Source organism: Antennarius striatus, chromosome 6 (assembly GCF_040054535.1).
Source record: "Antennarius striatus isolate MH-2024 chromosome 6, ASM4005453v1, whole genome shotgun sequence".
Taxonomy (NCBI): Eukaryota; Metazoa; Chordata; class Actinopteri; order Lophiiformes; family Antennariidae; genus Antennarius; species Antennarius striatus.
In genome coordinates, this window is record NC_090781.1 from 4480795 (window position 1) to 4502568 (window position 21774).

Here is a 21774-nt window from a genome sequence, read left to right on the forward strand (position 1 = left end):
GAATGCACGAAGATCACTAAAGAGTATATGAGGATTATATGCAACTTTCAATATTCATTAATCCATTATTTTTCCAAAGCCCCGTCTCTGACACTAAAAACATCTGTTGTCCTCATTTGGAGCTCATTGTCCATTGTCCAAGTCCAGTTTTCCCAAAATGAAGCATTTGTGAATCATTCTGTCCCCATATATATATGTGTATTCTTCCTCCTCTATTAACCTGAACTCTTCTACGTCAGGTTTGTCAATATGTTTGTTAAGCAGTTGTTACTGGATTCTAAGACATGCATTTCTGAATGATTCATTTCTTTTATTTACTTTCTGTAGTACCAATGTTCATAAGTTACCTATAATTGCATTCTGAGGGTGGTCATGATGTAAATATCACATGGCATTAAATTATGATTTGTGTTTCTTTTCCTTTCTCTCTTTTGTATGGAAAAAGAGTTTTTCTTTTTTTGCTCTTTGTTGCATCCATGTTTTGGCTTTCACGCTTGATTTTCTTCCCTCAGGTCCTCCATCACTTGCTGACTGTAACAAAATAAAGGATTAATAAATAAAGTATTTAATTATGATCATTATTCATTATAAAAGAAAAGGGGACAAGTGCAGCATCATGAGAAAAAGTCAGAGTAGACAAAAAGACCACTTCTTTATTGTGACTGGTGTAGTTCAGCTGTCGAAGGCTGTGAGTACTAGCCGGGCTCTTTTTGCTGCACAGTCAGCTGACTGTCTTCGCTGCAGTGATAAATCAATCCACACACACAAATGTGCTGAGTTTGGACACATATCTCATGCTTGTGAGCTAGTGTCATGTATCACCCTGTAAATGTAATGCAGTAGATATTCTTTCTTGCTGAACACAATATCTGTGTGTGTTTCTGTGAATGAGAACATGCACACACACCACACACATTTTTCAAATGTTTGTCCCCCTTTGCAGATTGTTAAACATAAAAACGTGAAATTAATTTTATACACGGGAATGTGCATGCTTTACCAATCTCAATATTTAAATGTGAGTCCTCATTACAAACATTAAAACAGGTGTTTGTGAGATATATGGCAAGCAGGTTTGCATTTATCATTTACAGTTCAGACTAAAATAGAATAGAAAAAAAATGTCCTTTACTGTTATTATACTAGGTGTATGACGAGATTAGAGATATTCTGGTTCCAGTGAGAGTAAAATCATTTCTTTAAATATTGTTCTTACTGTACCTGAAACGGAGACCCAGACGGTGATGATGACGATGCCCAGGACAATGGAGACGATACTGAGCCGACGAGCCAGTCGGCCAAGCCTCCGAGCCCCATCAACATCCCCCACTTGGAGATTGTTTCTGGACTGGAGACACAGAGAAGCACTGGTATTACCATAAGGAAAATATTCAAAGATTGACGACTTAACAAAAAAAATGAAAATGAAACTATGCAGAAATGAAACAGTATTTTTCAGCTGTTCTATGAATTGTAATGCTTCGACTTTAAGAAGAAAGAAGAAAAAACATTTTTATCATCCCCTTGGGGAAATTACTTTAAGCAAAAAAGTGCATAATACATTATTAATTTTTAAAAATGTCAAATTTCACTATGTGCATTTGTTAGCATTTAAAGATAAAAATATGTCATTGTACATACTCTTAGTATTCAATGTGAACATATTACTTATTGGAAACTTTAAATGGTAAAATATAAAGAAGACTCAATGTTTTGATAGAAGTCTTAAATGGGACGAGCTTATAAAAGACTTAAACTCCTCTTTTCCAAGAAAGGAATGGCAATATTTATTCACACAATAATTAAGAATGTCTATATTTTATAATTGTTAATAATTATTTTTCATAATTATTAAAAATTATTTTTGTGAGACACTGGATTAAAACATTGAAATGCAGCCTAAAATTGCGAACTTCAGAGGAAAAATCTTTGCTGTTTTACTAACAGGTGAATGACAGCAACTGTAATCCACATGAAAGCAGCATAATTTTATGTCCCTAAAATAACCCAGATAAAACAGGTAACCCATAATGAACTGGTAGAAATGAATCTGGGATTTTCACAGGGTTGGTAGTTGGGTCCGTGACTGCTCCTGTCCTAACCAGATGCACAGGAAATGCATGGCAGCACCGTTTTCATGACTGTGTTTATGTCAGTGGATGAATTGTAAAACACCATAATCATATTTGTGAAACAGAAAAACTATTTTGTCTTAGTACACAAAATAATTTCTGGTTTGATCTTTAATTAAAATAACACAATCAAAAACAAGCATAAAACAACCTAGTGCTATTACTATAAAGGAACACCCTATAAAGTAAAGGGAGGTTCACGATGTGATTCCTTTATATATCTCTGCCTGAGTTACACTTAATTATTTATAACATTTATTATATCTTTTTGTAAAAGGGAAGTGACACTACAGTACGATAATGGTGACTTGTCTGTAGGGTACTTTACAGTCCGTTAGATAAAATGTAAGCAATAATTTATTACATCCCGAAAGTGCGCTATGTTCTTTGAGTCTCGGACTTCCGTGAGACACAAAAGTGCTTTAAACAGTCTATCAGAGTGTGGGAAAAGGTAATACAGATAGAAGGTGGTTTAATATCAGTATGGAGAGGGTTCATAAACGTTTAAATTACTGTAAATAATAAGATAAGTAGTTTGTCGCTATATCGCGGAATTCGTTAACTGTGTGTGGTTCCTGGAACGCATTAACCGCGAGGAACGACGGCGCACTGTTTACCTTTTAAGGTGCACATCTCTGAAACCTGATGAGATATAATCACTAAACAAAAAGCAACATATTCAGGAAGCCAGAACCCCAAAATGTGTAGGTGAGGGTAAAATGTTGAATTCAGAGGTGCCGCGGAATGTTGCAGTCTCTGACTGTTGACAATTTCAACAGCTTAATATAAAGCTGTTGAAATTCTTTTCAGAATGACAAACTGGGATTGATGGAATGATGGGATGTAGCAAATGGGATGGAGTTGATTCAGCAGAGTGAAGGGGTTGTACATCAACCTAATGCTGTTTGTATATTGCTTTCCATACACTGCAGATATGTAGACAGGATGAGTTATGTGTGTGTGTGCAGGTGGATCCTCCATCCGTTTACATGTGAGCTATGAAATAACAAATCTCAAAATTGATGTTAATCATTACTTTTATTGTGTAAAAAACATACTACAACGCATGTAGGTGTGTCTTGACACATCACTGGTTTTAAAATAAAAAACTAGATTAAATTTATTAAAGTCAACTTTAGACTCGAACTGTTCGATCGATTTAAACTGTGACTTCAGCAGGGCTCGGAATTGCGACCATTTTGGTCGCATATGGACCCAAATTTTTATCAGTGCGACTATTAAATATATTTGGGAGCACCGGTGCAACTAGGGAAAATAATCTGGTGCGCCTTTTTCTCCCTCTTCTCTCTCGCTCTTTCTCTCTCCATAGAGCAGGGGTCACTGAATGATGACCAAGTGATGGTTCTGTCCGAACCCGTGACCACTTCATGATAAATTCACGGGAGTAGAGTTTCTTGGCCCATTTTTACTTGCAGTTCGCGGCTACAGACGGCGGGCGCTGCTCCTCCAGTTAATACGGTAATAGCTCCACTCAGTTCAGCCAATCAGACTGTTTGTCTACCCTGCGCTGTCAGCTCACCAGGAAGTGAGACAGCTCGCTACCGCTGTGGGTTTACCGCTACAGGAGCACAGAAGAAGGGAGACAAGCATCGCTCCAAACGAAGGGAGGTTAACGAGGAAAACCGCTGGTGAACAATGAGTGGACCCACTGCGCCACCGTGCCACAAGGATTGAGTTCAGTTTCTTGGAATTTCTGTTTAATTTTCTTTTTTGTAATTTTTGATTTTTATAGAAAATTATCTTGTTGTGGAAAAAAAATCATTTTCTTTAACCACTTAAAAATATACAATATCTCACAATTTTAATAATAATAATAATAATAATAATAATAATAATAATAATAATAATAATAATAATAATACATTTTATTTAAAGACACTCGAGGTCACCGTACAAGATTACACAAAGTCCACTTTACAATCAACAAATAAAAATAAATAAAATTAATACAAAGAGCAATAGATTTCAGCTGGAATAGTTTTATATTTTGTACTCATCCATGTATGAAAACAGTTTGCAGTTATTCACAACTGATCTGAATGAAAGAGACAAAACACAAAAAAATGTTTGTGTTTTTGAAAGACTGTAGCCTTACAATGTGGAATACATTGTGTACCTAAGCTTTCAATTTCTTGCAAATGGACAATAAACATTTATGACAATATAATATTTAACAAATAAATATTTTAAATATTTGTTTGTTAATATATTAATATTTTTTATCTTCTTCTTCCTTTCCTTTCGGCTTTTCCCTTCAGGGGTCGCCACAGCGAATCAGTTGCCTCCATCTAACCCTGTCTTCTGCATTCTCTTCTCTCACACCAACTACCTTCATGTCCTCTTTCACTATATCCATAAACCTCCTCTTTGGTCTTCCTCTAGGCCTCCTGCCTGGCAGCTCATAACTCAGCATCCTTCTACCAATATCATATATTTCTTATAATAATGTTTAAAAACAACTGACCGTTCCAACATGGCCACGCAGGCATGTTCATGAAAGATTGGATTACGTTCTGCAGTTGTTTATCTATTTGTTAAGGGTAACCCTAGATCCTTTGTGATGACAAGAGAAAAATGTCACAACTTTGTGTTACTGAGCTTTTAAAGCTACGTAGAAGACGGAATGTGATCATGAAGGCCATAAAGATTATGCAGCATAGCTCGTCCTCTAAATCTAAACCAGCCCTGATTGATCACCACTAATGACTCTGTCAGATGAACATGTTAGGAACTGTCCCTGGTGCTGAAGACACAGCAAAATAGGGAGGGAGGGGTGTAATTAGATAATAAATTAGATTAGACAGGACATTATTTGGAGTCTATCTGGAATATTACTTGGATTCCAATCCTGCTGTGATGTGTGGGAGATCTAATTAGAATGTCATCCAGTGACGACTTTTTATTTCTCTTATCCTGCAGTGTTGAAGAATCCAGACAACAGCAAAACCAACAGCAAACAGGAGGAGGTAAAAATGTGTGTGTGTGTGTGTGTGTGTGTGTGTGTGTGTGTACGCGCGAGCGTGTGCGCACATGTGTGTGCATGTGTGTGTGTGTGTATATACAGTATGTGTTTCCTCTCACCTTACTCACTTTGTCAGTGCTGAGGATGCATAGCTGAGGTTGCTTCAGTGTGAGATAGAATTACACTGCAGAGACAGGGAGCAATCCATTCTCCCTATATGAGTGACTTCTTTTAATGACAAAGAGTCTCTCCAAAATAAGTTCCCATAATGCACTTGGCGAATGTGGCTGTGGACAGTACAACCCAAGGGGTTCCTCTGAATCAGAATATTTACACTACTAAATTCTAACCTATCAGCAAACATTGTTTTTTGATGTGCGTTCCATGTTGCAAATGTTCTTTACAAGAACACACAACTTTTTAGGAACGTAATAGAGACTATCCTCCTCTCATCCAAATTCCACCAGGACTTCAAAATCGTCTGTCAAAAAACATAATTTTAACAAAAAAGAAATATTTTTTTCATTAAGTGCCAAAATATTTAATATAATCTAAAACTGGGCTTTTATGTCATCGTTTTTATTCAATACAGGTACCCTTTCTCATACTGCAGACGACTGTGTGCATGCGTGTGCCCACGCACAGAAGACTGTGTGTGTGTGTGTGTGTGTGTGTGTGTGTGTGTGTGTGTGTGTGTGTGTGTGTGTGTGTGTGTGTGTGTGTGTGTGTGTGTGTGTGTGTGTGTGTGTGTCTGAGTGTGCGTTTAGTTAGTGGGAGGCACCCCTCTCTTGACTGATAAATGTCTGTATTGATTCACAGCCAGAGAAGACTGGTTAGATTTGTTTTCTGAATGGGAAATTCTACCCTTTGAAGTGTTCATTGCGCTGCCATTGTATATACAGACACACACGCACACACACACACACACACACACACACACACACACGCACACGCACACGCACACACACACACGCATGCACACACGCACACACACAGGAGTCATTAAGTGCTCTTTCTCTCTTGTCATTAATAATGAAGGGGCAGCAACAGCCTGATGCAGAGAAAAAGTGCACAACCAGGAGCTGCTGTGTCCGTCTGTCCATCTGTCCGTCCGTCCGTCTTTCTGTCTGTTTGTTTATCTTAATCATATTAAAGTTGTATACTTGCAAAAACACCCCTTAGTCCCAATAAAAAGTAAAATTTGGTTTGCATGATTTTAATTTTTAATGTAATTTCCCTGTTGTGACAAAAAACCAAAACTTAAAAACCTTAATTTAAAAGGTTTTTTGACTCTAAAGTTGAATTATTTATAATTTAGCAGATGGAGTCAATTTTAAGTCAGAGACAGTAAGGGTGCTGGTTGGTCTTTGTACGTCTGCTGGTCTTCTTGGGTTTGCTGGCTGACCGGAGCATCTCGGCCTCTAGAGGCAGCAAAACATGCTTTCAGACTCGGTCTTGTTACACTAGAATCGCCATTAAAATTTCAAACCACTCAACGTGGTCAGATCTGCCAGCCCATTAAAATAAAGCTCTCCATCTTGAAGCTAAAAAATGCATTCTAGCTACTGAAGCTTGTGCATTTTAATTGTACAATATTTATATCTCAGTTGGCTTGTGAACTAGAAACACAGTAGAAATAAACCAACGCAGTATTAGGACCACAAAAACACAAGTCTTTAGTGGCGTATACCTTATTCCTTATTCCATTTCCCACACCAGTAATAAGTTCATTCTTTTGTCCATAATAGAGAACATTGTTATCTACATAACTGGGGTGTTTTCATCTAAATAAACTTATATCATAAGTGAATTGTACTTCTGCAAAGTGGGTAAACACAACACTGCCATTTCATTAATGTTAAATGAAAAGTACATTTATAGAACTTTTCTAGTCTGACAACCCCAACCACCCTACAATGCCTTTTTCACAATAACATTCATACAGTGGTGGTAACAGGCCCAATAGCTACACTCTGGTAAAGCTAATAGTGAAGTAAAGTGAGTAGCACACCATGCTATGCTTACGCTCACACTAAACCTACAACAATAAGAATGCATAATATTTAAGTTCTTGCATCATATTATTGTAGCATGTGTTAAAACAAAAATAAATAACAAGAATTTGAAATGATAATATATATTAGAATAAACACCTACAAAAAATCTAAGCTTCAGCACACTGGAATATGGCAGCACGGTGGTCCAGGGGTAGCACTCCTGCCTCTCTCTGTTGTTTTATGAGGTCCTGTGATGAACTGGTAATTCATCCAGCTTGTGCCCATAGACAGCTGTGATAGGCTCCAGCGTAAAACCGCAACCCGGATCCAGATAGACTGCTGAGACAGCACAATTACTGATTGTCTCGCCTTCAAGAAAATGAATGAAAAGAAACTGGAATAGCAAAGAGACACATTGTAGGGAATGTTGGCGATGCAGTCTTTTTTGTTAATTTAATATTTGTTATTATTTATTTACTTGTTTTAGTAACTACAAAACATGGAAAAATGAATGTTTGATTGGGGGAACTGTTTCAGGCAACATTCATGTCAATGAACACAACAGGCAGCTTACGCTTGACGTTCCTCTCGCTAAAAAACCCCTTCAGTAAAGTGCTGATAACACCCATCCCCCAACTCTCATAAAGCTGGATGGTGCTCCAACACCACTCCATTCATTACATGATAGTCATAGCAATCCATTTATTTTATTTCATAATAGTAAACTGATAAAATTATCAGTATAATAGGTTTGAAGTTGTAATAAGATATACGTTTGAATATGACGATACAGTAAATATTTCTCTAATAGAATTCACATCGTCTGAAGAATTACGCTATTAATAACAATTAATTTTTCTATCCACACACTATTATATAAATGCACATGCACAGTCATTAATCCAGTACCGCATTACAAGTCCATATTTCACAAGCAAATCTGCTGAGTGTGCAATAATGCTCCTGCAGTTCGGGCCTTCCCATTACTCGGATAAGCAGGTCTGCACAGCGAAGCCCAGCCTCTCCATCCCGTAATTGACTGAACAAAGGCTGTGTTTGCCAGCAAAAGCCTTTCCCACAGAACATCTGCCAGAGATCTGTGGGCAGCAGCCAGCAGGAAGCTCCCTTCGCGGTAGTCCTGATGCTATCACACTGGTGAATGATGATGAACTTTTTATTTATTAGCTGGGCATCTGCCAGTACAGAAAGATGCTTAGTCCTTCATAAACCTAAGAGAGATATCAGCAGATATGACGTAATTCTAGTTCATTTTGGCCATGTAGAAGACACAATTATACAATATTTGATTTTTTTCATGCCATTACCACAATGACAAGGGTCATGTAAGAAGGTAATTTTGCTCGTAGAAGAAGAAAAACAGTTTAATATCATTCTAACGGACATTAAATTATTTAAATTTTTAATGGCCTAAACATTTTACATTTATTATGGACACCTAATGAGTAAAAATCATTTGTAGGAAAAGACAGAAGCTATAAGCTAAAAATGAATTTAGTCCTCTTCAACCTATAGTGTAAAAGTATTGCATAAAGCTTATTCACTCACGATTCCGTCGAAACAAAATCAGCTTGAAATAAAATTAATATAAAAAAGAGGACCTCTAAAGACTCCAAAGAAACTCTAAAGACAAATGTAGATTTAGTTCATTTTAATTATTCCACAGCTACTGCAGCAAAGTGCTGTGAATTGACTCTTTGTAGAATGATGTATGACCTCTTAATAAAAAGGTATTTCCACAACAGCAAAAACAAAACAAAACAAAAAACAAAAACAGAAAAAAATGACATACTCTCTCCATTCATCATATTTAGGGCATAATGAAAATTGTTTTTTCCTTTCATAAACTGCATTTTGGGGCATCGACTCCATAGACAATTTATTTTGGTTGACTTCAAGCAGAGAGAGGACTGTCTCCGTACAACATGCTATCAGGGGACCGTTCTCTCCCCCATTCTCTTTACCCTCTACACATCAGACTTCAAGCACAACTCGGATACATGCCACATACAGAAGTACTCCGATGACACTGCGATTGTGATATGTATCCGGGAGGGTGATGAGGGGGGGTACAGGGCATTGGTGGCTGACTTCGTGGATTGGTGTCAACAGAACCAGCTCCAGCTCAACGTCTCCAAGACAAATGAGATGGTGCTGGATTTCCGGCGGGCACCTCCCTCTCCACAGCCAGTGATCATCAATGGCAGTGAGGTGGAGGTGGTAGAAAACTATAAGTGCCTGGGACTGCAGCTAGACAGCAGACTGGACTGGTCACTCAACTCCAACTGTGTGTACAAGAAGGGGCAGAGCAGGATGTACTTCCTAAGGAGGCTGGCCTCCTTCAACATCTGTCCTATGCTCCTTCTCATGTTCTATCAGTCCGTAGTCTCCAGTGTGCTGTCATATGCCATTGTGTGTTGGGGTGGTGGGGCCAGGAAAATAGATATGGACCGTCTGAACAGACTCATCCGCAGAGCGGGCTCAGTGGTCGGGCTGAGCCTGGACTCTGTGGATATGCTTCTGGAGAGCAGGACCATGTCTAAAATTAAGGCCATCATGAACAACACCAGGCACCCCCTACACACCACCTTCTCCCAGCAGAGGAGCACCTTCAGCGACAGACTGCTGTCACACAGCACCTCCACAGAGAGGCTGAGGTCCTCCTTCGTGCCCCGTGCCATCAGTGGGGGGGAGGTGGCGAGGTCAGCACGTGTTTGAATGGAGGAGATGGGATGTCAGCCTGTGCTGCAGTGTAGTGGGGCCAAGGTGTTGTGATGTTTTGATATTAGATAGTGACGCCTTATATTTTTGATCATTGTGAGATAGATATTAGATTTTGTGATATTATAGTTGTGATATTAGATAGATAGATTTTGTGATGTTAGATAGAAATGAGATGTTATGATATTAGATAGTGACGCCTTACATTGTAAGAAGGGTGTACCTTACCCACTATCTATCTATCTATCTATCTATCTATCTATCTATCTATCTATCTATCTATCTATCTATCTATCTATCTATCTATCTATCTATCTATCTATCTATCTATCTATCTATCTATCTATCTATCTATCCATCCATCCATCCATCCATCCATCCATCCATCCATCCATCCATCCATCCATCCATCCATCCATCCATCCATCCATCTATCTATCTCTAATTTCACACTGAAACAGGAAGTTGTTTTACCTACATACTCCACTGCCATGGCTTTGCTGTTTGGTGTGGGACATTTTGGTATTAAATTAGGTGCCTGTTGCTTTTCAAATGACAAGTCAAGTAATTTATGGACAAACAACAATATAATTATCCAAAAATTTAAGGTGGAGGAGGAGGAATTTGCAGATGGCCAATGTTGAGTCCAAGCTAAGAGCCCACTGAAAATTTGTGTGGTTGTTTATAAAACCCAATGATGGTGGTGTCAGCATTCTCCACAGATGCAGCATCCCAAAGAATGTCACATTTAAAGCTAATTTGAATAATCTGAATGTTGTTTACTTCAGTTGTGACATCTATAATTTTATGATGCTTGTGTTTTTGTCATATTTCTATTACATCGTTTGCACAGTAACTCATGCTCCCTCCCTCTGGTGCCTGTTCCTGATTTCCTTTGCAGTTAGCTGACATCCCTGTGGTATCTCTTTCAATTCTTTTCTAATCCAGTGATAGGAACTACTTTATAGCCATTTTCTCTCGCTCACTCTCCCATCTGCCCTTGTAGTGAATATTTGCAAGGCCCATATCCCCTTTCAATGCAGCCAGGAAAGAGAGAGGATGTAGATGGCTGCCACAGAGTTGGCTAACTCTGCAATCTGCCCTCTGCAGTGAAGCTAAATTGACTTCTCTCGCCTTCTATTGAGTTAGTGGCCAGCTCCAGTTTCTCCCTCCTTCACTTTTCTGCCTTCTGTCCTCTGTCAAAGCCTCTCTCTCTCTCTCTCTCTCTCTCTCTCTCTCTCTCTCTCTCTCTCTCTCTCTCTCTCTCTCTCTCTTTAACACACACACACACACACACACACACACACACACACACACACACACACACACACACACACACACACACACACACACACACACACTGTACGTGCCATTAGCAAGGCAGCTTACTTGTGAATGTCAGTGAGTTCATGATGATGGCTTGGGGAAGTAAAGGCTGTCTCATGGATACTGCCTGATATTCCCTTTGGTGTGTAGTACCCACAGGAGTGATATTACAGAACTAATGGCTTTACTGCATTGCCCTTGTCTTATTTCTCTGTAGATGTGAGTGCTGGCAGCTGTACAGCATCAGAAGTAAAGTGAAAAACTCAGATGGCCATGCCAACAGCAACTAAGCTGCTTCAGCCAATTGCAGTTAAAATCACATCAGTTACTTCTGATTTCCCTAAAAGGCTCCTGGTAGAATTCTACAAGGCACTTAATGCAGACATCAGTCAAAAGTTTATCTGTATTGTTCAGTTACAGTAGATTGACTTCTCTGTGTGCATGAATATTTCATTTTTCTCACATCAGAGTTAAGTAGAAGTCCTGATAATGTCGTACTGTAATTTAATTTTCACGAACCACAGTCATAAAACAAAAATGTCACAAAATAAATGATTTTAAAAATAAGTCTTCATCTAAATATAGTATCATCTGTCAGGGGAAGCCCCGCACTGTAAAACTTTCCACTGTAAATTCTCTAATCAGATTTTCTAGAATAGCACTGAATTTTTATTCAATAGCAATTTAAAGTTTTTCATTTCTACTGCATGGATGAAGAGATACCTACACACATTACAATATGCTGCTCAGCATGATGACAAATATCTTATTGATCACTAAACTGTAAGTCAGATCTAAATACTGAGCTTTTTCCATTTGCAGATCTCATCCTATAAAACCATGACATGTTTTCTACCACATATTGACTTGGTTATTTCTTAGGAACTTGTCCTTGGTAGGCATTGTGATGTCACTGTAAAATTACAAGTTTAAATGCATGCATGTGTCCTAAAGCGAAGAATAGCCTCTGTCAGAGAGGAATGGTTACAAGTATTTATGCTAATTCTAATAATGACAAAACCAAAATTAAATCAAATGTAATCTGATCACAATGTTGTTTGTTTGGCTAAAAATCTTAAAATCACGAATTTAAATTTTAAATAGAGGCATTCCACCATTTTTTCCTGCAGAACTCTCTCCTCTGGCTTTCAGTTCTACCATAAAACAGACTCTATCCTACCTTATGAGCGTGTATCGTGTGAAGAGTCCACACACTCAACAGTAATAGTGAAACATAGCAAAACGGAATGGAGAGTAGCCCTTTATCAGGCAGTCATGGCCTCACCATCTCATCTGCATCTGACTTCAGCATTTCCTGCATCCTGACACTTTGAATAGCGGATTGGTGTCAGCAGCTGGAAAACAGAACAACCAGCAGCTGAGTGGCAGCAGGAAGCCTGGGAGGGCTGATGATGATGATGATGATGATGATGATGATGATGGTGTGTGTGTGTGTGTGTGTGTGTGTGTGTGTGTGTGTGTGTGTGTGTGTGTGTGTGTGTGTGTGTGTGTGTGTGTGTGATTTGTACTTGTGATGGATCAATCGTCCTATTTATTATTGTTAAGGGCAAAAAAAAATTTATTTAATGAAAAGAATGTAGTTTTTGATTTATTGACGCCACTTTCTCTTCTTGTTCTTCTTGTTCTTGATTGAAAGGAGTGTCTCGTTTCTCACGTCAGTTGTGACTCATTTCTCAATGGTGGTATTTACATGGTACACTATGCTTCTGCATCTGTGAGGCTGATCTTCAGCACTAACATGCTGCTTTACGCATCCATCTCTGTCGGTCCAAGTGTTTTTTAGCAGTTTAATACTCGTGTAAAATTAAATAAAATGTCACTCACCATGATTGAAAACACCAGTGCGACAATGCTAACGGGCCAGGCAGGGCAGAAGCAGGACAAGATGACGAGGATGAGGTAGTCCTTGGGCTTCGGGGTCTCCCGGACGGCCGCGTTCCCGGTGGAGGAGCGGCTCAGGCTGGCCTTGGAGGGCGACAGGGGCGCAGAGGCGGCCAGCTGCCCGGCGGAACCCGACCTCAGAGCGACACTGTGCCCGTTCTGATCGGCCTCCAAGCCTTTGTCGTTGTCCATATTGACCGTGAAGGATGTGGACATCTTCATCCCAGTCCCCCCAGGCTCGGAGGTCAGCGCCAAGAGTTTCTCCGTCTCATGGAAATCCGCAGGCGGTGCGCGGCATCCACCCTCACCCAAGTCGGACTTCAGAAAGTCACTGTCCGTGTTGATAGCCATGTTCAAGTCTCAAGTGTCTTAGATTAGATCAGAATATTTTCTTGTAGTCACAAGTGGGTTTAAATGTATTAGAAACCAAGGAATATCGACATCCCAGCGGGATCCACAATCTGTCAAGCCGGTATCAATTTAAAAGAGATGATCACCAGCTGAAGTGTGGAGGTTGTATAAAAGTAGATTTCCGAAAGTTAGTTTGATAGAACTCCTTTAAATAAAGCAATCGGTTTAGAGAGAGATTTCAGTTGTGTGGGTGTCCATTCATCTTGATGCACAGCTGCCGTTTTGTCTCAGAAAGCGTCTAAACTCTGTCGCATCCGGTTAGAAGTCCGCCTTTCTCCCGTCAAAGATTTTTTATTTAAAGTCTGTGTTCAAGGAAAAGTTACTGGAGTTCTTTTCTAAACCAAGACGCATGAGGATGAAGCGTCTCTTTCAGACCAGGTCCCAGAGTGATCGCCTTCTCCTCCCCTCATCCACTGAGTACACCAGCCGCAGGACAGGACTCAACTTGGGATAGCGTCAAGACGCCCGCATTTAAACCCCACACTTCCGCTGTCGCATTACAAAATAAAAGATTTTAAGTGCCTGGAGAATGTTGAGTAAAATATGTATTTTGGAATCATAATTATTATGGCGTATCTGTCACAGTAAAACGTCTTTTATGATGTAAAGTTTTATTTCTTTAAGTTTATAATTTGTTATTATTATTATTATTGTTAATTGTATATGTGTCAAATATTAAATCCTAGACCCGTATTTCCTTTAGAAGTCTCTTCACTATCTTAAATTTGCCCATACGATTTCTGTACATGTAAGCCTGCTTTTGTGATATTTCATAACATTCAAAGTTTCGTCACACTTGACTGATTTTTGTGAATATTCTTGAGTACAAAAATTTTTTTTTGAGCCACTTTTTTTTTTTTTAAATCTGTGTAGTTATAAATAACTTGTCCCTTGGTAAATTGACCCAATAGTAATAAAGGAACAATACATGAAGCCACATCTGCCAGAACAACAAGGCTGAACAACTGGCCGACTGGACGTGAGACGGTTTATCAGACGTGTCAACAGGGCGGTGAATGCTCACCAGCCCACATAAATAATTATAAAAAAACAGAACTACTAAAATAAAAACTTTCAAAAAATTAACATGTGAACTTTAACACGTTATTATTTTGAATACAAGACAAGCTCATATCCGGTAAAAAGACGACTCTCCTTATTCTGTTTTGACGCATCTCATCTTGAGCAGGGCACGCTCCCTCCCTCCTCTCCTCCTCTCCTCCTCTCTTCTCTCCTCAGCATCAGCACCAAGGATTTATGGAGGAAAACCGGAGACAGACTTTGCTGTGAAAATGTTTCCTCGTCGTTTTTTAGTGGTTTCCATCAACACCGACTCAGCCTCACTATAACAACACATAGTTATATATATATATATATATATATATATATATATATATATATATATATATATATATATATATATATATATATATATATATGTTGTGCTTGTACTGTTCTTTTGTGTTCAGAAAATTATGTTGCAAACCCTCGTATTGAATATGAAATGAAGATTCTCCCTTTTCTTCTGCAATCGGCTCCTATTGATTTTCCTCACCATTTGTCCGGTGCCTCATTTCCCAAACTGACTGCCACGCTGCGCTGTGACCTTTGGCACTGAGGTGCGCGGCTTCAGCGATGAGCCGGGATTCCCTGAATGAAACTGACAAGACATAATGACATAATAATCCATATTTTATCTCACTGCCCGAATAGAAACGAAGGCAAAGCATTTGTTTTTTGGACAAACACTTTCTAGTGAGCGACTCTAAGACAGACAGAAACTAGAAACCTAAATTATTTATTTTGTATGTGTCTTACGACTTATCAAGAAAATAAGAATATATCGTTGTAATTTTTGAATCAGTCCTCTGTTTAAGCACAAAAGAAAGACTATGATTAGGGCGCCACCTCGTGGAAAACTCAGAGGACTGATTTGTTTGATTTTTATTTGATTTTTATTTTGTGTAACTGCTAACACCAGAAAAAACAGACCTCACTAATTTGATGTTGTCAATAAAAAATTGCAAAGTGCAGAAAAAAAAAACTTACATGAAATGAGTGGTGTATGTAATTTAGGTGAGTTGGGATTGGTGGGAAGCTGGGAACAAACATTCCAGGGGGTAGTGGGGTCAATAAATCATTAAAAAAAACAACCAACCAATCAATCAAACAAACAAACAAACAAAAAAACAAATAAAAAAACAAAAAGCCCATAAGAAATGGACAAGATCATTGTAGATATGAAAAGTTTTAATTGAAATTAAATGGATTTTCTCAGTCATAATTTTGAAAACCCAGATGAATTTATTGAACTTTCACATTCTATTGGACTTCTAAGTTGTTATGACACAATTTTATTATTCAGCCTAATTCCTCCTGATTCTCCACCGTCTAGGTCCTCTTGGTTAAAACATGCCCTTGTACTTGATCTTGTCCTCCTGGTTCTTCTCCTCCATTCGCATGTTTAGCACAGCCAGCTCTTTCTTGACAGCCTTCTTCATGCCGGGGTCCAGATCCAGCACACGGCTGAAGTCCTGCCGAGCTTCTGCCTCATTCCACACTTCCATGTGGGCCTTTCCCCTCAGGTAGAAGGCTTTTACTACACCTGGATGTTACAGTTGAAAATATATTTGTCTCAAGACGTCCATGAACATGAAGATGTACAGCTCAATGGCATTTAATCAACACAATATCAAAATGTCTATGGACAATAAGATTCATCTCTGTCCCTATGGACACATGCTCTACTAATGTGAATCATACTTGAACCAAACACAATACACAAATGATTAAAACAAATCTGCAACCTCAAATGGATGGTAATTATTCATTAAATAAAGAAAAAAACAGAACTTCATAACTTCTCACCTCATCACAAATAGCATCGTGTTCATTTATTTTGGTGCCATACCTGGGTGCTGGTTAATGATGTCACTGGTGTGTTCAATGACTTCATAGTACTCTTCCATGCGCAGGAGACACTGGCAGTAGTTGAGCGTTAAGGTGTTTGCCATCTTCTCCAGCTTCATCCATGGGACCTCCCATGCTTTCTCCTGAGGGACAAAGTATTGGATGTATTTTTTTTACATCATATTATGTAGAAGCACAAACAATTCTGTTTTGGGGACTTTTTTTTGATCACCTTTGTCTGAACATTTTTGATGCAGATGATGGCCTCCTTGTACTTTTGTGTTGCCTTGTTGTACTCTCCTTGTTTGTAGAGTTTGTTCCCCTGACCATGTAGGACAGGGACAGCCTTCAGCCTCTCCTCATCACTCATAGCCCACGTCTCCCTGTTGTACTCACTGGGCTGCTGCACCTGACAACCGCAAAGAATTATGGGAGCTCATTTATCAGGTTTCCACAAGCTATAGAATTTTAATACAGTAAGGTTTTAATATGGAAGTGTCCTTATGTGTTAGATTCTTGCTGACTGACATTTTCACACACACACACACACACACACACACACACACACACACACACACACACACACACACACACACACACACACACACACACACACACACACACACACACACACACACACACACACACACACACACACACAGTGGTCATATCTGTTCTTTCTCACCTTGAGCAGCTCCAGAACAAAGTAAAGTGGTTTAGGCTCCTTCATCAGCTCATTCAGATCGTCGTAGCCCAGGCTGTGGTAGGCAAACATGTTAGCCATACCACATGTATGAATCTGCCAGTCGACTGGGTCTTTGCCCTCTGCAATGCGCCTCATACTCTTTGCCACAAGTGGATAGGCACCCGTGTGCTAGAGAGGTATAGTAAGAATTGAATGAAGAATTAGAATCACATGACAAAGAGGAACTTCCTCTGTCAGTGACAACTAAAGAGGAATGTGGTTTTGGAAGTTTCTGTATCTTTAGACAAAATGAATGAATGACGTCGAAGCTTGTCTGTCAGGTGAATGAGAAGTTCAAATCTCATAAGCTGTTCGTTGAAACTAATATCAATACTTTTTTCTCTCACTGACATCCCTAATATTTGGTCTCAATTAATGACAGACTATGGATCGTAAGTAAAACTTCTAAAAGACAATATTATACAGGAAATTGGTGGTCATTTATGTAGGAAAAAAAATCCTTTAGCTTGTCCTATCAGGGATGAAGTATGGCATGTCATCCTTTTTCCAATTTAGAGAAACAGTCATATTTTTTGCCAAAGCTTTTTAGGCCAGATGCCCTTCCTGGAACAACCTTATGTAGTTTTCCGGGGTTGGGACCGGCCTACAGGCTGACAAAGCCAAAAGGAAATTAGGAAATGGGGATTTTGTTGTTACATCCTGACATTTTGTTGGTTTTAATCAACAAGAAGAAATAAATAAATAAACAGTGTGCTTTTTTCACATGGCGCAAACTCAACTTTTGCTGGACATTCATTTTCACTAATTTGATCAAAGATTTATTACAATTTAAACTGAAATGATTTGTGTTAGGGCGGCACGGTGGTGCAGTGGGTAGCTGTGTAGCTGTCTCTGTATAGCTCTGCGGTGCACTGGCGTAATGCCTGGAGTTTTCCCCGCCTCACGCCCTAGGCCAGCTGGGATAGGCTCCAGCTCCCCGTGACCCACTACGGCGGATTGAGCGGTCATTAGAAGATGGATGGATGACTTGTGTTTATTATCTTCAGTCTACAGTATATCCCTCTGAGTTTCACTGACAAACGTTGCCCTCCACTGGTTGGGAGTGAAGCTGCAGAAGACACGTGGTTGGGCCAATGGTGCAGCCAAGTTATTTAGAGCAGGGAATAAAAGCTCTAAGCCCCATCAAATCTAATCAGAGTGGAGGAGAGTCGGTTGTGCTGATTTAGCAAGAATCACAGCTGATTATGTATATTTGGTCCTGCAGATTAATGGCAGCATGTCTCAATCTCTCTCTATCTCTCTCTCTTACACACACACACACACACACACACACACACACACACACACACACACACACACACACACACACACACACACACACACACACACACACACACACACACACACACACACACACACACACACAGAACTCAAAGTGACTTACACCACAATACAGTGTATTCGCCACATTTAAATTATTGTTATCCTGCAAGTATTTCCATTTAACAATTATGAAAATGTTGTCAGCATCCCATATTATCCTGTACAACGATAAATTCACTCATATCATCTGCTGCTTTTGCATTTCTTTTCCATTCCGAAAACAGGGAAGTTAACAGAGGTGCCATTTGTGTTATTTTTTTAGTGTTTAAATAAACAACTGATGCACATAAAACCTGTTAAAACTAATTGTGATGTCCCAATGCATGTTATTAGTCCATAACTTCCACATTTGAAGTATGACTTCATTCTTTACATGACGTGAACATTACAACCACCCAACAGAGACTGTGCTAAATCTCAAATGAATGTATCACACAAACAAATGAAACACAGCAGCTGGCAAACATGTACTCACAATGGTGTCACACCAGAATTCAGCCACCTCACCAATCCTCATTGAGGACAGCAGGGTCTCCCAGATGTCCAGTTTAAACATGTTGCCAATGACAACCTCCATGGGTGTCCCGACAACTTTGCTGTCGTCTATCACCGTGCGGTCATCATCACACAGCTGAGTTCGGAAGTGGAACGTCACCTGGGGACAGAGTACATTGTCAGATGAACGAAATAAAAACGTCCTGCTTAAATACATACTGGAGTGTGACTAAAAGTTTGGAAAATTAAAAGGTGTAGCATTCAGAAACAGGGAGAATGACGCCTTCAGGGAACACGAGGTAACTTTGCAAAGTGGGACTCAAACCGGGAACTATCTTGCTGTGCGGCGACAGTGGTACCCACATCAAAATACCACAAAATTAAATTGCATGAGTAACTTTTTTTTCTCAGATAAAATGTGCTAGCAGGCAAACATAACGTTTTACAGAAAAAGCTGAGTAAATACCACAAAAAAAGTCCTTAGAAAAAACCAAAAGAAAACAAACAAACAAGAAAGCCTTACGCTGAGTAATTTGACAGTCAGACAGAAAGGAGAAAAAACAAACAAGCTTAATAGTATTCTGTAGGATTGTCTATTCTCATGTGGTTCAAAGTGTATTGATTAAGCTCAGAAAAATAGTATCCTCATTAAGAAAGAATTGAGTTATATATCCCGCATGTTGTCACCTATAACAATGGTTTAAAATTGCACCAATTTGCTGATGAAATGAATTCAACAAATCTCATGTAATTAAGGCCTTTCAAACCTTCAGGTTATAGATCACAGTCCTGCTTTTCAGTAGACCAGTGACAAGAATGTTATCTATTTCTTCTTTACATCTCATGCATTTTAAAAGAGATCTTCAAGGAGAATTTTCATCTTAAATTGATTCGTTTGATTAAATACCCTTTATTCTAACTGAAGACAGTGATCCTCGACATCTAACAGAAAATGTACATAAAATAGTACCTTTGTCCCAGTGATGAGTTTTGGGATGTCTCCAGTCCCTCCATGCAGGATGGTTTTCTTGATTCCCTCTGAGCCAAGCAACATCGTGTCCTGTGCGCCCAACATCTTTATTCCTCAACAGCGTGGATTACATTAAATTATCATGCATACATAGAGACCTTTTGTGGAGGTTAATATGTTATGTGTGGGGTTTTTGTTGTATGATATGCTATGGATGACTTGGAGGTGTTGTTCCTCATGGATTAGGGATAATAAGATTTGTCCTAATGCTTGATCATCCTCTTGTTTGGTTATCATCAGCACTTTCTCTGAATTCTATCAGAGCCCAGAAGCATCAAGAACGAAAGTGAAACAGTGAAGAAAAGAAACAGGAACAGGATCATTGTTTTTTTGATTGTTGTAGTATTATCTTATTGATGTGTAGGTCATGAATCCAACCACCTTGAAATTGAATGACTGAGGGCTAGAAAGAGAGAGAGAGAGAGAGAGAGAGAGAGAGAGAGAGAGAGAGAGAGAGAGAGAGAGAGAGAGAGAGAGAGAGAGAGAGAGAGAGAGAGAGAGAGAGAGAGAGAGAGAGAGAGAGAGAGAGAGAGATTTTAATTTTTAAAATCACATTTATTAATGAAGTTGGTATTACATTAACAACATCTAAGAGAGATTCACTCAAACATGAACACACACTTCAAACAATGTAATATGAAGAGTTGGACAAAATATACTTAAATTTAAACCAAACAGTGACTCAACATGAGTTCCTCATTTAACACGGAATAAAGGACACTTTTGACACACCATAGGTTCCTAAAAGTGTCTAAATCATTCATAGCTCCGAAATAGTTAAAAATCGATTCTGATTCTTGTTTGACACATTCTTTTTAAAATGGCTTCTGCACTGCAGTCAGGTGAACCATCAACCTTTTCCTTCCTGCTTAGATAAATCGCTATATTTGCTTGGCCCAGAAGAAAATTTAGAATCTGCCAATCCTTATTTTGATTCTTCCTGCGTTTCCAACCTATAATGTATATCTGTTTGTCAAAAAGAAGACCGAATGAGACAAAGATTCCCTCACTCAGTTTTATTGTAGTTTTGGATTCAAAACTGCAACAGAGTCGTTAGAGCAAAGAGACAAACGCTCTACAGGGAAAGGGTCAGCATGAATTGGGTTTGATAGGCCTCTACAATAAGAATTTATCAAAGTTAGTTGCTGTGGGATGAGTTTAGAGAGAAAGAGAGAGAGAGATTGATTTGATTTTTGAAATCACATTTATTCATAAAATTTACTTTTGTCAAATTTCTTCCATCTAAAAACTATGGTTGAGCCAGGTACTTGTTGCACAAGTATCCGGTATGGATAAAGTATTTTTGACGAGTACGAGCAGGATACAAGTAAAACTCGTCAATACTTGTGCTCGTGCTCCCCAACCTTTTTTGTGCAATGGACCGATTTCATCAAAGACAATATTTTCACGGACCGGCCTTCATTTGCTCAGTAATCATTAATGACGAGGACAGCTGTAGTCTAATATTAAATCATCCGCAGTGGTTTTATGTAAAATGCAGACATTAACAGACAATAACCAACCTTTTTTTCATAAATTGATAATCAACATCTCTTTAAACAAAATAATAGTAAGAAATAATTATAATAAAAACTCGATTCATGTGATTGCACTGATGAGGTTTATTTTGAAATATAGAGACTTACAATCAGTGCATTCAACGTAGGAGAAATACTGATCATTTTCAATAAAAGGGTGAACAAGTCAATCAAGTAAAAATAATTACAATAATGAGAATTAGTAGTTGAGGACTGCTGATC

The 21774-nt window shown here is 38.9% G+C and overlaps 2 protein-coding genes across 2 annotated transcripts; both read right to left on the bottom strand.

Moving 5' to 3' along the window:
* Nucleotides 1-1095: 1095 nt before the first annotated feature.
* On the bottom strand, nucleotides 1096-13433 carry trarg1a (trafficking regulator of GLUT4 (SLC2A4) 1a). Its single transcript, XM_068317451.1, has 3 exons — nucleotides 13023-13433; nucleotides 1222-1348; nucleotides 1096-1100 (listed from the first exon to the last, which is right to left on the bottom strand). Exons 1-3 carry the CDS (start codon nucleotides 13428-13430, stop codon nucleotides 1096-1098), a joined length of 540 nt encoding a protein of 179 aa, XP_068173552.1. The 5' UTR covers nucleotides 13431-13433.
* Nucleotides 13434-15783: 2350 nt separating this feature from the next.
* On the bottom strand, nucleotides 15784-20176 carry aipl1 (aryl hydrocarbon receptor interacting protein-like 1). Its single transcript, XM_068317961.1, has 6 exons — nucleotides 19955-20176; nucleotides 18965-19144; nucleotides 17086-17274; nucleotides 16633-16809; nucleotides 16402-16543; nucleotides 15784-16095 (listed from the first exon to the last, which is right to left on the bottom strand). The coding sequence occupies exons 1-6, from the start codon at nucleotides 20057-20059 to the stop codon at nucleotides 15896-15898; spliced, it is 993 nt and encodes a 330-aa protein (XP_068174062.1). The 5' UTR covers nucleotides 20060-20176; the 3' UTR covers nucleotides 15784-15895.
* Between the last annotated feature and the right edge of the window lie 1598 nt (nucleotides 20177-21774).

What these genes read in the sequence shown, in the direction of transcription:
- aipl1 (XM_068317961.1), bottom strand. Translation starts at nt 20,059, where the DNA reads ATGTTGGGCGCACAGGACACGATGTTGCTTGGCTCAGAGGGAATCAAG. An exon ending in AATTCTGGTGTGACACCATT is followed by an intron (nt 17,275 to 18,964) that starts GTGAGTACATGT and finishes ATACCTCTCTAG; the next exon opens with CACACGGGTGCCTATCCACT. An exon ending in CATCATTAACCAGCACCCAG is followed by an intron (nt 16,096 to 16,401) that starts GTATGGCACCAA and finishes TGTAACATCCAG; the next exon opens with GTGTAGTAAAAGCCTTCTAC.
- trarg1a (XM_068317451.1), bottom strand. Translation starts at nt 13,430, where the DNA reads ATGGCTATCAACACGGACAGTGACTTTCTGAAGTCCGACTTGGGTGAG. An exon ending in CACTGGTGTTTTCAATCATG is followed by an intron (nt 1,349 to 13,022) that starts GTGAGTGACATT and finishes CTGTGTCTCCAG; the next exon opens with TCCAGAAACAATCTCCAAGT.